General features: G+C 45.3%; 1 protein-coding gene across 2 annotated transcripts in view; it reads left to right on the forward strand.

Annotated features, from left to right (window-relative positions):
* Positions 1-1328: 1328 nt before the first annotated feature.
* Positions 1329-16762, forward strand: part of utp20 (UTP20 small subunit processome component) — a 151300-nt gene continuing 135866 nt past the window's right edge. The window contains exons 1-7 of one of the 2 annotated variants that reach the window (XM_068050196.1): positions 1329-1511; positions 3082-3162; positions 9627-9693; positions 11078-11210; positions 12465-12653; positions 14582-14663; positions 15189-15326. In XM_068050196.1, the coding sequence (XP_067906297.1) occupies positions 1467-1511; positions 3082-3162; positions 9627-9693; positions 11078-11210; positions 12465-12653; positions 14582-14663; positions 15189-15326 (735 nt within the window). In that variant the 5' untranslated portion in view covers positions 1329-1466. Of the gene's footprint in view, positions 1512-3081; positions 3163-9626; positions 9694-11077; positions 11211-12464; positions 12654-14581; positions 14664-15188; positions 15327-16762 lie in introns of those variants that run through there. The other variant, XM_068050197.1, reaches the window with a different exon arrangement.

Here is a 16762-nt window from a genome sequence, read left to right on the forward strand (position 1 = left end):
CGTCTCAATTCATTCCATCTTCGCTGCCTTCGGAGAATACTTGGCATCAGGTGGCAGGACTATATCTCCAACACAGAAGTCCTTGAAGCGGCCAACACCCCCAGCTTATACACACTACTGAGTCAGCGGCGCTTGAGATGGCTTGGCCATGTGAGCCGCATGGAAGATGGCAGGATCCCCAAAGACACATTGTACAGCGAGCTCGCCACTGGTATCAGACCCACCGGCCGTCCATGTCTCCGTTATAAAGACGTCTGCAAACGCGACATGAAATCGTGTGACATTGATCACAAGTCGTGGGAGTCAGTTGCCAGCATTCGCCAGAGCTGGCGGGCAGCCATAAAGACAGGGCTAAATTGTGGCGAGTCGAAGAGACTTAGTAGTTGGCAGGAAAAAAGACAGAGGCGCAAGGGGAGAGCCAACTGTGCAACAGCCCCAACAAACAAATTTCTCTGCAGCACCTGTGGAAGAGCCTGTCACTCCAGAATTGGCCTTTATAGCCACTCCAGGCGCTGCTTCACAAACCACTGACCACCTCCAGGCGCGTATCCATTGTCTCTCGAGATAAGGAGGCCCAAAAGAGAATTACAGAAAGAATGTAATTGCACTAGAGAGAGTACAGAGGAGATTTACGAGGATGTTGTCGTGTCTGAAAAAATGCAGCTATGAGGAAAGATTGGATAGGCTGGGGTTGTTATCCTTGGAACAGAGAAGGCTGAGGGGAGATCTGATTGAAATGTACAAAATCGTGAGGGGCCTGGATAGAGTGGAGATGAAGGGCCTATTCACCTTAGCAGAGGGATCAGTGACTAGGGGGGATAGATTTAAGGTGATTGGTAGGAAGAATAGAGGGGAGATGAGGAAAAAGGTTTTTCACTCAAGAGGGTGGTGGAGGTCCGTAACTCATTCAAAAGCAGTCTGGACATGCAGTAATCTGCAGGGCTGCGGACCAAATGCTGGAAGGTGGGATTGGGACTGGGTGGCTCGTTTTTCAGCCGGCGCAGACACCCTGGGCCAAGTGGCCTCTTTCTGTGCCTTAAATGTTCTATGATTCAGGAGCTGAGGGGCCCCGGCGCAATGAGTGAGCTGGTTTTTGCTGAGCAAGTGCCCTTGATAACACTGTCAACAACACCTTCCATTCCCATGGGTAGACTGATAGGGCAGTAGTGGGCCGGCTTGCATTTGTGCAGCTTTCTGGGCACAGGACATACCTGTCCGGCCCTGGATGGTTGCGAGGGAAAAAGTGCACGTGGGACATCTGATACGCATGCGTAGAAAGGGCGGAGCGGCGCGAGTGGTTCGCCCTGTGACGTCATCCGCCCCACGTGGTTCCCTTTCCCACAATGCCGCAGTGATGATGGCGGCGCCCAGCGGGTAGCTGCGTGCGGCCGAGTGAGGTCCTTCCACCGACACCACCCCACCCCTCACCCCGCCGGGAGGAATTGCTTTCCGCTCCCCGGATCGACATGAAGAACAAGCCGGCCCGGCACCGGACCGACAACACATTCCGGGTGAGCGGCGGGAGGGTAGGCCTGGGGCCTGTGAGCAGATCCTGGCGCGGAGGAGCGAGAGAGATCCGGCACCCCTGGGGGTAGGGGAGGCGGCTTCGGGGGTCCCCCGGGCAGAGTGTCACCGCTTCTTGGGGGGGGGGGGTCCAGGCTGTGGGGCCGGAGCCGCTGATCCAGGAACGGATTCCCCCCTACCCCCAGAGTTCGAGATCAGCCACAGAAAAGGCGGATAGAAGTTGTGTTCATCCTGGGCAGAGAGGAACTGAGTTTATCCAGTGTCTGTCCCCAGTATACAGAAAGCCAGGAGGATGGGAGCCTGTGGTTAATGAGGAGAAACAGCAGACATTGGGACTGGTTCCCCCTGCAACAGAAACACTCAGGAGATTTAGTAATTCGTTTAAAAAAAGGGTTTGCTTGGGTGAAGAGGGTTGATAAGTTGCCTCTAATCCTGGAGTCAGTGATGAGAAATCATCAACTTAAAATTGTCAGAGTGGGAAGAGAGGCAATGAGAGATTCCGGGACACCAAGGGTTGATGCCACAGGGAGCATTTGAAGCAGAGCCTGTTGCCTCTTTAAGAGTAATTTGGGTAAATGTTTGTTATGGAGGAAGATACGGGGCTACGGGGAGAGCTTGGGACAGCAGGGATCGTTTTGGATTGCTCCAGTAACGAATTGGCACAGACATGATCTGAATGTGCTATTAACTTCTGTGGCTTTATGTACAAAATTGTTGCTAATGATATGCCAACCTTTTCCAGCTAAACGCTGCGTGTGGTAATCTGTCCAGTTACTGTGCAGTTCCTTGTCTGGCAACATGTTTATGAATGGGACCAACATTGGCTCCTTATTAGGTCTGTGTTTTGGGCAGGACTTTTTGGTAGCAACAACTGATTATCTGGCTCGTCAAATTAAGCCAAAATCTATTAACATCGTTGACGATGCATTTATGCTGTAAATGTGGAGGGGGTTGGTGTAAATCAGTTTTATTTCACACCAGTTCTACAATTATAGTGTAAATACAGTCTGAATCTGGAGTCAGGAGTCTGAACTGACAGAGTAAAGTCATGCTGTGTTAAGCTTTGGCGTTTGTTTAGGTGATTTACTCAAGTTTAGTTTGAAGTCAAAACACTTTATACCAATTTTATATTTGTACGTAAACCAATCCTATGTGTCTCCAAGCCTAAGTGTCGAGCAATTTTCAAGTATGTACCCCATGAACGACACTGAATGTCTACAAATGGTAACACTCTGCAGTCAAGGGAGCTTCACTGCTGGTTGGTGAGCTGCTCAATTTAATCCACGTGGATCTGCGCGGTGACCTAAAAATGAACCAAAGCTTATTTAGGGAGCTTCCTTTCCTGCATATGTTGAGTTTGAAATAAATTTGAATGTTGCTTGAAGGTACAACCAGAGATGTTGCTGACTGAGCTAAAGGAAAATGTAAAGTTGTTTTTATCTCTTTATGACCTGATTGAGTCACAAAAGTGTCTGATTTTGGATCATTCTATGTGCAGTGATTCTGGATGATGTGCTGTGTTTGGCATTAATTAGAGAAAACTTTCTCTGTTTACAGTTTCTCACCTTTTCGGAACGATTGGCGAATGTGAATATCGATATAATCCACCGGATTGATAGAACTGGGAGCTATGCTGAGGTAAAGAGGAGTTTGATAATTAAGGCCTTTGATAATTAATACATTTGAAACATTGTTTTCCTCAAGTGCTGTAGTAACTGGAATATCATTAGACGAATGAAGAGGGCTTTAAAACTGTTTCACCCCAAGGATTATTGGGGAATGTTTTAACTGCAAAGGGTTATAGAGCTAGCCTGAAACATTGGATAAGGGTTTGAAAAAGGAGATGTAAAGAGTAATGGGATATGAGATGTGAGTGTCACTGGCTAGGCCAGCATTTGTTGCCATCCCTACTTGCCCTTGAGAAAGTGATGGTGAGCCACCTTCTTGAACTGCTGCAGTCCTTGGGGTGTAGGTACACCCACAGTGCTGTAGGAAGGGAGTTCCAGGATTTTGACCCAGTGCCAGTGAAGGAACGGCGATATAGTTCCATATCAGGATGGTTTGTGGCTTGGAGGGGACCTTGCAGGTGATGGTGTTCCTATGCATCTGTTGCCCTTGTCCCTCTAGGTGGTAGAGGTTGTGGGTTTGGAAATTGCTGTTGAAGAAGTCTTGGTGAGTTGTTGCAGTTCATCTTGTAGATGGTACATACTGCTGCCACTGTGCACCGGTGGTGAAGGGAGGAATGTTGAAGTTGTTGGATGAGGTGTCGATCAAGCGGGCTGCTTTGTCCTGGATGGTGTCGAGCTTCTTGAGTGTTGTTGGAGTTACGCTCGTCCAGGCAAGTGGAGAGTATTCCATCACACTCCTGATTTGTGCCTTGTAGATGGTGGACAGACTTTGAGAAGTCAGGAGGTGAGTTACTTGCCTCAGAATTCCCAGTCTCTGACCTGCTCTTGTAGCCACGGTATTTATTTGGCTGTTCCTGTTCAGTTTCTGGTCAATGGTTACCCCCCAGGATGTTGATTCGTGGGAGATTCCGTGATGGCAATGCCATTGAATGTCAAGGGGAGATGGATAGATTCTCTTGTTGGAGATGGTCATTGCCTGGCACTTGTGTGGTGCAAATGTTACTTGAAAGTGGAGCAGATTGTTCTTACTGAAACGTTACCACTGGTATGAGCTGAATGGCTGTCTTTTGTGCATAATTGCTATGATCTGAGCAGTTTTTTCTTGCTCTTGAGATGCCATGTTTTAGTTCACTACATTCATAAATTTAAAGAAACTAATGCTGCATTGTAAAAATAGAGTATTCTTAAAGTCCTCTAAATAAACTCTCAAGTATTTAGTGACTTTCAGCTGTATTACCTTGGTGCACAATGAAGGGGACAATGAACAAACTGTAATAAGATAGAGCATTCTGGAGGGTGAGGGTGCACAGCTGGAGGTCGTGGTCCACATTGGTACCAATGATCTAGCAAGAAAGAGGGATAGGGTCCTGCAGGCTGAGTTTAGGGAGTTGGGAAAGAGATTAGCAAGCAGGACAACAAGGGTAATAATCTCCAGATTACTCCCAAGACCACATGCTAGTGAGTTTAGTAATAGGAAAATACATCAGATTAATGCGTAGCTGGAGAGATGGTGCAGGAGGGAGGGCTTTAGATTTCTGGAGCATTGGGACCAATTCTGGGGTAGGTGGGACTTGTATAAGCTGGATGGTCTGCACTTGAATAGGACTGGGACAAATATCCTTGCAGGAAGGTTTGCTAGTGCTGTTGGGGAAGGTTTAAACTAGGACGCAGAAAATTGCCAAGTGACTCCGGAAGATGGAAGAAGCAAAGGTTAAAAAGTGTGCAACATGGGAATTTGGCACTGTTAAAGGGTATTTATTTAAATGCAAGGGGTAGAGTAAATAAAGCAGATGAGTTGAGATCACAGATACATGGCAACACAATATTGTTTCTATAACGGAAACTTGGCTTAAAGAGGGGCAAGAATGGCAGCTCAACATCCCTGGATTTAGAGTATTCAGGTGTGATAGGGAGATAAAAAAGGGGGGGGGGGTGTAGCATTATTAGTCAAGGAATCATTAACAGCTTTGAGGAGGGATGATTTGCTAAATGAATCATCAAACGAGGCCATATGGATGGAGCTCAGAAATTAAAAAGGGGGCAGCCGCATTACTGGGAGTGTACTATGGACCCCCAAATAGTGAGAGGAACAAATATGTCGACAAACTTCTGAGTGCAATAACTTTAGGGCGGTGATGGTTGGGGATTTCAACTACCCCAATATCGACTGGGATACAAACAGTGTGAAGGGCACAGAGGGGGCAAAATTCTTGAACTACATTCAAGAGAACTTTTTTAGCCAGTACGTAACAAGCCCAACGAGAGGAGGCGCAATTCAGGATTTAATTTTCGGTAATGAAGCTGGGTAAGTGAATGAAGTAACAGTGACCATAGTACAGTTAGTTTTAGCATAATCATGGAAAAGTACAAAGATAAGACAGGAGCAAAGGTTCTAAATTGGGGGATGGCAAATTTTAAAAAACTGAGAGGAGACCTGGCGAAGGTGGACTGGAGACAGCTACTTGAAGGAAAAACAGTGGCAAACTGGTGGGAGGCATTCAAGAGCGAGATACTACAGGCACGGTGTAGGCATGTTCCCATAAAGATAAAGGGTGGTACTGCCAAATCTAGAGCCTCCGGTTATCTAGAATCCATACAGGGTAAGTTAATGCTAAAAAAGGAAGCTTATGATGATCACAAATATCTTAATATTTAGAAAGCCTAGAGGAGTATAGAAAGTGCAGGGGTGAAGTAAAAAAGGAAATTGGAAAAGCAAAGAGAGGACATGAAAAATTATTGGCAGGTAAAAGCAAGGAAAGCTGAAGATATTTATCAGTACATTAAGAGGATAACTAAGGAAAGGGTAGGGCCTATCAGAGATGTACAGGGGAACCTGTGCGTGGATGCAGAAGATGTGGGCAGGGTTCTTAATGAGTTTTTTGTCTCTGTCTTCACAAAGGAGAGGGTTGATGCAGATGTAGTAGTTAAAGCGGAGGAGTGTGAAGTATTAGATAAGATGAGCATAACGAAAGAGGAAGTACTTGAGGGTCTAACATCCCTGAAAGCGGATAAATTCCCAGGACCAGATCGTTTTGCATCCCAGGCTATTAAAGGAAGCCAGGGAGGAAATAGCAGATGCGCTGAGGATCATCATCAAATCCTCACTGGATACAGGCAAGGTTGATTGGAGGTATGCGAATGTTGTACCATTGTTTAAAAAGGGTGTGAGGGAGTAGCCAGGTAATTATAGGCCAGTGCTCTTGTACTCTTCCATCTTCTTCTTTGGCCTCCTTGTCTCCAGAGACAATGGATACGCGCCTGGAGGTGGTCAGTGGTTTGTGAAGCAGCGCCTGGAGTGTCTATAAAGGCCAATTCTAGAGTGACAGACTCTTCCACAGGTGCTGCAGAGAAATTTGTTTGTCGGGGCTGTTACACAGTTGGCTCTCCCCTTGCGTCTCTGTCTTTTTTCCTGCCAACTACTAAGTCTCTTCGACTCGCCACACTTCAGCCCCGTCTTTATGGCTGCCCGCCAGCTCTAGCGATCGCTGGCAACTGACTCCCACGACTTGTGATCAATGTCACAGGATTTCATGTCGCGTTTGCAGACGTCTTTAAAGCGGAGACATGGACGGCCGGTGGGTCTGATACCAGTGGCGAGCTCGCTGGACAGTGTGTCCTTGGGGATCCTGCCATCTTCCATGCGGCTCACATGGCCAAGCCATCTCAAGCGCCGCTGACTCAGTAGTGTGTATAAGCTGGGGATGTTGGCCGCCTCGAGGACTTCTGTGTTGGAGATACAGTCCTGCCACCTGATGCCAAGTATTCTCCAGAGGCAGCGAAGATGGAATGAATTGAGACGTCGCTCTTGGCTGACATACATTGTCCAGGCCTCGCTGCCATAGAGCAAGGTACTGAGGACACAGGCCTGATACACTCGGACTTTTGTGTTCCGTGTCAGTGCGCCATTTTCCCACACTCTCTTGGCCAGTCTGGACGTAGCAGTGGAAGCCTTTCCCATGCGCTTGTTGATTTCTGCATCTAGAGACAGGTTACTGGTGATAGTTGAGCCTAGGTAGGTGAACTCTTAAACCACTTCCAGAGCGTGGTCGCCAATATTGATGGATGGAGCATTTCTGACGTCCTGCCCCATGATGTTCGTTTTCTTGAGGCTGATGGTTAGGCCAAATTCATTGCAGGCAGCCGCAAACCTGTCGATGAGACTCTACAGGCACTCTTCAGTGTGAGATGTTAAAGCAGCATCGTCAGCAAAGAGGAGTTCCCTGATGAGGACTTTCCATACTTTGGACTTCGCTCTTAGACGGGCAAGGTTGAACAACCTGCCCCCTGATCTTGTGTGGAGGAAAATTCCTTCTTCAGAGGACTTGAACGCATGTGAAAGCAGCAGGGAGAAGAAAATCCCAAAAAGTGTGGGTGCGAGAACACAGCCCTGTTTCACGCCACTCAGGATAGCAAAGGGCTCTGATGAGGAGCCATCATGTTGAATTGTGCCTTTCATATTGTCATGGAATGAGGTGATGATACTTAGTAGCTTTGGTGGGCATCCAATCTTTTCCAGTAGTCTGAAGAGACCACGTCTGCTGACGAGGTCAAAGGCTTTGGTGAGATCAATGAAAGCAATGTAGAGGGGCATCTGTTGTTCACGGCATTTCTCCTGTATCTGACGAAGGGAGAACAGCATGTCAACGGTCGATCTCTCTGCACGAAAGCCACACTGTGCCTCAGGGTAGACGTGCTCGGCCAGCTTCTGGAGCCTGTTGAGAGCGACTCGAGCAAAGACTTTCCCCACTATGCTGAGCAGGGAGATTCCACGGTAGTTGTTGCAGTCACCGCGGTCACCTTTGTTTTTATAGAGGGTGATGATATTGGCATCGCGCATGTCCTGGGGTACTGCTCCCTCGTCCCAGCACAGGCATAGCAGTTCATGTAGTGCTGAGAGTATAGCAGGCTTGGCACTCTTGATTATTTCAGGGGTAATGCTGTCCTTCCCAGGGGCTTTTCCGCTGGCTAGAGAATCAATGGCATCACTGAGTTCCGATTTGTTTGGCTGTATGTCCAGCTCATCCATGACTGGTAGAGGCTGGGCTGCATTGAGGGCAGTCTCAGTGACAACATTCTCCCTGGAGTACAGTTCTAGGTAGTGCTCAACCCAGCGGTCCATTTGTTTGCGTTGGTCAGTGATTATGTCCCCTGATTTAGATTTCAGGGGGGCAATCTTCTTGATGGTTGGCCCAAGAGCTCTCTTAATGCCATCATACATTCCTCTGATGTTTCCGGTGTCTGAGGCCAGCTGAATATGACTGCATAGGTGTTGCCAGTAGTCGTTTGCGCAACGCCTAGCTGTTCTTTGTGCAGTACTTCTGGCTGCTTTAAGTGCTGCGGATGTTAAATCGCTGGGGGCTTTCTTGTAGTTCAACAGTGCAATGAGCTTAGCGGCTATGACAGGTTCAGCTCTTCATTATGAGATTGAAACCAGTCTGCATTTCTCTTCGCACTTTTGCCGTAGGTGGTCATAGATGGCGTCTCTGATGTGGGCCCACTTCCTGTCACTCAGCCAATTTTGTATCCATGTTGCTTCTGTCCCTTTTATTCCATGAACTATAATTTTGCTCACAGGTCTGTTGTGCGGCACTGTATCAAAAGATTTAACTAAGACGGAAGGAACTTGCATTTATATAGCACCTTTCATGTCCTTAGAATTTCCTAAAGCAGTTGACTGCCACTTAATTATTTTTTTATGCACAGCTGCTGTTGTAATGTAGGAAATGTGGCAGCTAATTTGCACACAGCAAGTTCCCACTAATAGTAATGTGGTAATGACTGGGTGATTTGTTTTCATGATATTTGTTTGAGAGATAAATATTGATCAGCACACTGGGGAGAGCTCTCCTGCCCTTCTTTGAAATAGTCCCATGGGATCTTTGATGTCCACCTGCGAGGTGGAATGGTGTCTTGGCTCAACATTGTAACTGAAAGACAGCACCTTTGATAATATCTTGAAGTAGCCACCAGTGACAGCCTCGTTTGTTAATCCAATGGCTGTGCATTTAAACAAAGAGACAGTTTAATTTGCAACTTGCCAGAAAGTAACAAACCTCATTGGTCTAGAACAGGGCTGTTGAAGCATTTTGTGGTTTGTACTTGAGAGCCATGCAGCAAGCTGCAATCCCTGTTCTGTTAAATCCTGAAAGTCTGGCGATGCTGACACTCTTGCGGTTCTGAGTTGAGATTTTTCCACTATTAAGACAATAACGCTATGAAGAACCCTTTCCAAAACATCAGGCCCATCAGATTCAGACAGAACAAGCCAGTGAGTGAGATATGAGCACAGAGTGCAGAGTTGCCTGGACCTCGGGGACAGATCTCCACGGCTGGGTGGGTCTGCAGTTTGTTTGCTCCTGCTCTAAAGTATGCTGACGATCGTTGGGATTGCAACTCCAGTCTGTTCTTTGTGCTTGTGTTTACAAACGTCACTCCACTGTATGTGAAAGTAAAAGTCTGCACTTCTTTTTCCAGGAGGTTGAAACCTATTTTTATGAAGGACTGGTGAAATGGAGAGATCTGAATTGCACAGAACACTTTGGTATGGCTCACTTGAATCACACATTTACACTACTAACATTCTGTACATCTTCACATTACTAATTTTACTCACACCTTTACACTACTAGCTCAGCACTATTACATTAGTAGCTTTATACTGCTCGCATTACATGTGTTTTTATACTGCTGCGACACCAGCCTGTCAATAGAACGATAAATTTATCTTGTCCCTTAGCCAACATCTTAAAGTGCTCCACAATTGGTAATTTCTTTTGATCCGTAATTATGTAGCAGTAAGGTGGGCACAAACAGCACAAGGTGAATGAGTGTTGATGCTGTTGTCTAAGGAAGGAATGGTTGGGCAGGTTTAATGTCTGATGCAAAAGGTAGGACCTCCACTACTGCACCGCTCCCTCAGGGCTGCCCCTCCGGTGATCCCTCAGGACTGTGCTGGGATGTCAACCTGGATTTTGTGCTTGGGAATGAAGAGCCTATGGCTTCTAATTTGAAACACACTGAAGTATCCGCACAATTGTCATTGTTTCCTTTGCTGTATATTGAGGAACAAAGCAGTAAATAAATCAGCTTTTCAATCTCTTGTTTCCTTAAGATTTGTCTGAACTTTATTGCACTTTTCAGTGAAGAATGGAGGCCCAATATCTCCAGTTTTGACTTTAATTGTTCAAGATAATCTTGTAAGTCAATCTAATGGACTGTACTATCTACTCAAGTCGATAAATGCTTGAAAAGGTCAAATCTGCAGAGCAGTGGGACTAACTTAAGAAATAGGAGCAGGAGTATACCATACGGCCCTTTGAGCCAACTCTGACTAATTGACCAGCTCTTTCAAAGAGGCATGATGGACTGAATGGCCTTCTATAAGGTTCTATGATTAGACTAATATTAAGGCCCAACATCATTACTGCAGAAAAAAATAAATTCTTGCCTGTGGCTACGTTAACTTGGGTATTTAGGAACGGGCTGGGGGTAAATGAAACTTTTGTGAAAAGAAAGGAAGTCTCTTCATTTATATAGTGCCTTATTACATCTATCATTAATGTCCCAAAGTGCTTTACAGTTGCTTTGAAGGGTGAACAGGCAGCTGTTTTGCACACAGTACTATTTAATCTTGAGGTAAGAATGTTGTCTCAGAGGGTGGGCGGACTCCTCTTCGAATACGGCAATGGGGCCTCTTAACGCCCATCTGAAGAGGCAGTTGGGATTGATGGCTCCTCTGACAGTGCAGCGCTTGACTCGGTGGCTGCCGTGTGTCTCAACTGTGGAGTGGGGTTTGAGCCCATGACCTTGTGAGGTAGAAGCGTGAGTGCGATCGACTGAACCAAACTGATGAAAGGCTACGATAATCATAAACTGCGCAGTTGTAACTTGAATGACTGAATTCTAATCTGTGTTTTTCTTTATAGTCAAATTTCACAAAGAGGTGTCTGGAAGAACCCAGTCTTTTAATCAGCTGGTATACCATCAGAATGCAGTGGTGGAAAGCTTGAAAAATCATCTTCAAATCAAGAACAGCTTGGCCTATCAGCCTTTGCTTGAGTAAGGATCTGAACGGATTAACTCTGCTTAGTGCAATCAATCTATTCACCCACAGAAACTGTACATAGACTCTAGCCTTTTGTACATCGTCCTGGTATTGTATCTGTTATATAATACTGTGAAAGGATAAGCAAGTGTCAAAGGATCAATTAAAACTGTCATCAACCCCATTGCTTAAGTTTATTACCTTAACAGCCAGTTATGCATAACAAACTCCCACAAACAGTCCAAGGTAATGGCCAGATCATCTGTTTTAGTGATGTTGGTTGAGGGCTAACTATTGGCCAGGACATGAGGGTGAACTCCCCTGTTCCTATTTTGAATGGTGCTATCGGGTCTTTTACATCCACCTGAACGGGCAAACGGGGCCTCGGTTTAATATCTTGTCCAAAAGATAGCACCTCTCAGTGTGACACTGCCTCACTGCTGCACTAGAAACTCAAGTCTAGATTAATATGCTCAAACCCTGGTCTGCAGCTTTGGTATATAATCTGGCTGGGCCAAGCAGACGCATGTAATTTTGCCTCCTGTATGTCGGTACAATTCAGTCCACAATGTAGAAGAGCTTTGGCCAGTTCAGATGAAGAAATCCCAATATGTAGAGGAGACCTATACAGCTTGAACCCTTGTAAAAGTGTGAAGGGGATTTGCAGTGCATTTTTGGGCATAGAATTGTTTCCAAGCTTGTACATTCCATAAATAAACATGTATGTACTGGTACCAAGTCCCCTTAACCCATTACCTCGTGTGCTCATTGGCCGACATTGGCTGCCGGTCTGGTAACACTTCCATTTTAAAATCTTTGTGTTCAATTTCCGCCATGACCTCGCCCCTTCTTATTGCCCTCCAATTCTGCCCACTTGTGCATCCTCCATTTCCATTGCTCCACCATTGGCAGCTGTGCCTGAATCTATTCAAGACAGGGATCGATAGATTTTTGGGCATTAAGGGATATGGGGATAGTGCTGGAAGGTGTAGTTGAGGTAGAAGATCAGCAGTGATCTTGTTGAATGGTGGAGCAGGCTCGAAGGGCCGAGTGGCCTACTCCTGCTCCTATTTCTTATGTTCTTGAAAGCTACCTCTTTGACAAAACTTTTGATCACCTGTCCTAATATCTCCTTATATGGCTCGGTGTCAAATTTTGTTTGACAATGCTCCTCCGAAGCACCTTGGGCCATTTTTATTACATTAGTGGTGCTATATAAATGGAAGAAGGTATTGCGATGTTTAGTATTCGTTGTTTCTATATTGCAGCCTGGTGGTACAGCTAGCCAGAGATCTGCAAAAGGATTTCTATCCTCACTTCAGAGACTTCTTTGTAATTATAACCTCCCTGCTGAACACACAGGACACAGAGCTGTTGGAGTGGGCCTTCACCTGCCTCTCCTACCTGTACAAGTACCTCTGGAGACTTATGGTGAAGGACATAACGGACATTTACAGGTGTGTACTTGCTTTTTTGAAAATACTTTTCCTCCTCAGGTTATTTAAAAGCGCACTGTTTAACCTCACCTGGGGTAGTTTTCTCCATTTTTATGCAGAACCTGTTATGTTTTACTTGAGAGATTGAAAGCACAGTGAAGTCTTCTCTGACGTATATTCAATATGTGCTTTATGCTAACGTGTTTTGCGATTGCATATTCTGTTTTAATATTGGATGAAAATAGTTGCCTTTTTTTTGCACCAAGAGTCTGCTGATTCTTTAAGCAGTGCAGTGACAATCTCTTCCTCTGTCACAGGTAATATATTGCTTTTGAGCTGGTGGAATATATATTTAAAATGCATCTGTAAATCATAGATAAATGATATCCAATCATAGAATTTTACAGGGCCGAAGGAGGCCATTTGGCCTAACTTGGCTATACTGGCTCTTGGCAAGAGCTATCCAGTTAGTCCACCACCTTGCTTTAGCATAATGTCTTTGCTTTTTATAGAAATAAATGCCTCTATTTATTAAACCAAGAGTTCCATATTCATTTTATACAACAGCATTATCAACTTGGCCTGCCACCTTCCAAGATTTGTGTACACAAACCCCCAGATCTTTGTTCCGGTGTCCCTTTTAAAATGTACCATTTCATTTATATTGCCTATCCTCATATTTCCTCCAAAAATGCATCACTGTTTACATCTTTCTGCATTGTTATTTTGGCCATGTGTCTGCCCATTGCACTTTTAACTTTTTTTTCCTTTTAACATATTTAATAAACTGATTTAAGTTCCATAAAGGTGAGCGCAGTAGGTTTTTTTTAGAGGCCATCAACCTTAATGGAAGAACAAACTTGAGAAATTGTCTTGCCCCATTTGGATGTCACAAGGCTCTTTACAGCCATTGAAGTACTTTGTGAAGCGGAGACTCGGTTGTGATAGAGGGAAACACGGCAGGCAATTTGTGTACAGTGAGGTCCCACAAACAGCAATGAAATAAATACCAGATCATCACCTGTTTTTGGGACATTGGTTGAGGGAAAAATATTTTGTGACAATTCTTAGGGTGGTGTTTATTGTGAAACATGGGCTGAGCGGGGGGCCGTGGTGAGGGGGCCTGGAAAATACCTCCGGGAGAGGCCCGCCACAGGCCTCACTGCTGGGAAAGCCCTGCCCCGTGTTACTGCCGGCAGCGAGGTCTTGTGACGTTTCTCTCTCTCCCCCACCCCCACCCCCAAATCCAGCTGCTTGGCGTGGCAACGTCATTTAAATATGTAAAGTTATTTAAATTAATGAATAAATATTTACCTCATCACGTCGGTTGTCCTGCTGTGATATTCCGGCCGGTTGCCAGAGCTCCCGCGCCTTTGGATCTCCGACCGGAAATCCAAGGCAGAGCACTGGTCCAGAGGGGGTGGAGTTAAGTTTTCAGGGCGGGAGGGGTGGAGCGGGTTATGACCTTCCCAATCGGTCTAGGGGGTGGTGGGAAGGGGTAAAGGTCAGAGTTAATAAACTTTGTGTGGGGTTGCGGGAGGCCGGGATCATCACGTCAGTTTTTTTGGGGAGATGAGAGGGCAACTAATAAACTGCTGATTCGTTGAGGTGGCTGTAGGAGAGGGGATTGAAACTTTTTAATACATTTTTCGTTTTAATCTTTCAGGTCCTTTTACTTTAAAAATTTAAATTGAACTGTACGGCTGGAAGCCCTTTAAAAATGGCGGCGGTGCCTGCGCGGTGGCGCCGGATGCCGATGCTGGGGACGGAGCACCCGCCACCTCCACGTTATCGGGGGCGAGTCGACTGCCCTGACCGTATCCATGAGCCTGCCGTGCTAAATGTTGCGGCGGCTCCATGGAGCACTTCTTACGTGTGCACTGCACCACTTTGGTACAATTGCTTTCAGTCTACCAAGTTTGTTAGTATAATGTTGCTTTTTATTTTAGCTTGTACAGTTCACTTTTGGGCCACAGTAAGGAACACATCAGATGTTTTGCAGCGGAAAGTTTTGCTTTCTTGATGAGAAAGGTGAGTTTATTTTCTGTTCATTCTTGGGATTGGTGGCCAATGACCCAAGTGTTAATTGTGTATCATTTGGGTGTTAATTATATTCAGGTGGTGGATGTTAACTGGGGATTCACCTGTGCTTTTGTATATACATATATGAATAAATGAACAAGCTGAACGAGCGGCTTGCATTGAGGAGCACCGTATGCAATGTGTGTCTCTTGTAAATAAAGCTTGTTAAGTGAACAAAGAATAGGTTCCAATATCCTATCCTCAACCACCTGGCTGACCGAGTTTTGAGCTGCCTAAACTGTGGTCACCGGTTTCTGTGGCTTGATGTCCGTGTTTGTTTGATAACGTTCCTGTGAAGCACCTTGGGATGTTTTGCCATGTTAAAAATGCTATATCAATGCAAGTTGTTGTAAAGAATTGTTCGGAAGAGAGAAAGTGCAGCCAGATTTTTTCTGTTGTTCAGTTGAACTGTATTGACGTGGGGTTTTTTCCCCTTTGACTAACAGTTGACGATTCCTTTTTGTGTATATGCAGGCTCCTGATCACAATGCCCTTTTCAACTTCATGTTTGCTGACCTGGAGAAGCACTCTGAGAAGGCTGAGGGAGTGGGACAGCTGCTTTTCGATGTGTGCAAAGGAGTCCAACATACATTCCACTCGTGTGCAGCCAAGGTAATGTTTTAATTATTCGAGGGTGACATTGGCAGGGCTCTTCCTTTGTGTTTCCTTAAACGCATTCAGAATCAACCACTGAGGGCTTAGCTGGGCCCTTTCAGAGGGTATCGTTGGCAAGGCTGGCATTTATGGCCCATTCCTAGTTAGCTTGCTGGACCACTTCAGGGGTAGTTAAGAGTTAACCATGTTGGTGTGGGACAGGACCAGGCTCAGTAAGGATGCCAGGTTTCCTTCTGTGAAAGGCCATGAGGGGACTAGTTGGACTTTTAAAATGGGAAGTGAAAGCTGTTTACATTGTTACGACCAGGTGAGGCAGGAGTCTAGGGCTCCCCTCTCAGCCTTTGCCTGATTTGGCCGTAACAGGGTTTAATTTTTAAAACACCGTGTTTTTAGCTTCCCCTTAGTGAATCGTTGCTCACTGCCTTCTAATTGTGATGGCAAAGAAATCAACCAGACAGGTTTTCTTAAACTTACACCTTTCTTGTTTAAATCTATTAACTTTGAAACTCTAATTCGGTTAAAACTACTAGAAATACGTGACGCAACTATGCTAGCATGCATTCGCGATAAATGCAGACACAAATAGAGACAGAGGAGGAGAAAGAGGGGGAAAGGTTTAAAGTAATAACTGAAGTTCAGTTACTGGCTTTTGGGTTTGATGTAAAGTCTTTTGATGGCAGTTGTCTTGCAGTTCTCATTGGGGCACAGTGCACACTTTCAAACTTGGTTAACTGCAGGAGTCTTCTCTCTTGGGGTTTGAGTTACTTCTGTGGATCCCTGGAATTCCGTGAGAGAGGGAGACAGGGAGAGATCTTCCTTCTCCGTTATCTTCAAATTGCAGTCTCTTCTCCAACTGTTCTGTGAGCCCAATTCAAACAATTCCAAGTTGGTCAGCAGGTTAGTCATGTGACTAACCCCTTATTTGGAACAGCCTCTCCTGTGGTTCGTGGATTTCAAAGCTCTCGGGGTGTGTGTAGTGCTGTCTCTTGTGCAGACAAGATGTGGATCATCACTGCTGCCCAGACCAGTCTTTGTTAATTGAATCAGTGGGCAATTCCATTGTCTTTCTCTTTCAACTGTCTTGTAGAATGCAAATGAGCAGTCATGTTTCCAGCCACTGCCCTTTCAGAATGCAAATATGTGCAGCCATGTTTCAGTGGTCTTTTAAACCAAGTTATTTTTTCAGTCCAGTAACAGTTTAAAATTAGTATTCCATATGACAAAATTAATGTCTCATTTTGGCAGGTGTGATTTTCATGACAACATGGAGAATTTGGATGTAGACAAGGGTATCTAAATCAATATATACATGTCTAAATTATTAAACTGTATTGCAATTTGTGATTTAGAAATTGCAAATTCAGCAGGTGAGTTGGTGTACTGTGTGCTTTCTGTGTCAATATATTAGAAAAATGAATTCAGTGCTGAAATTG

The sequence above is a fragment of the Heterodontus francisci genome, chromosome 18 (genome assembly GCF_036365525.1).
Source record: "Heterodontus francisci isolate sHetFra1 chromosome 18, sHetFra1.hap1, whole genome shotgun sequence".
NCBI lineage: Eukaryota > Metazoa > Chordata > Chondrichthyes > Heterodontiformes > Heterodontidae > Heterodontus > Heterodontus francisci.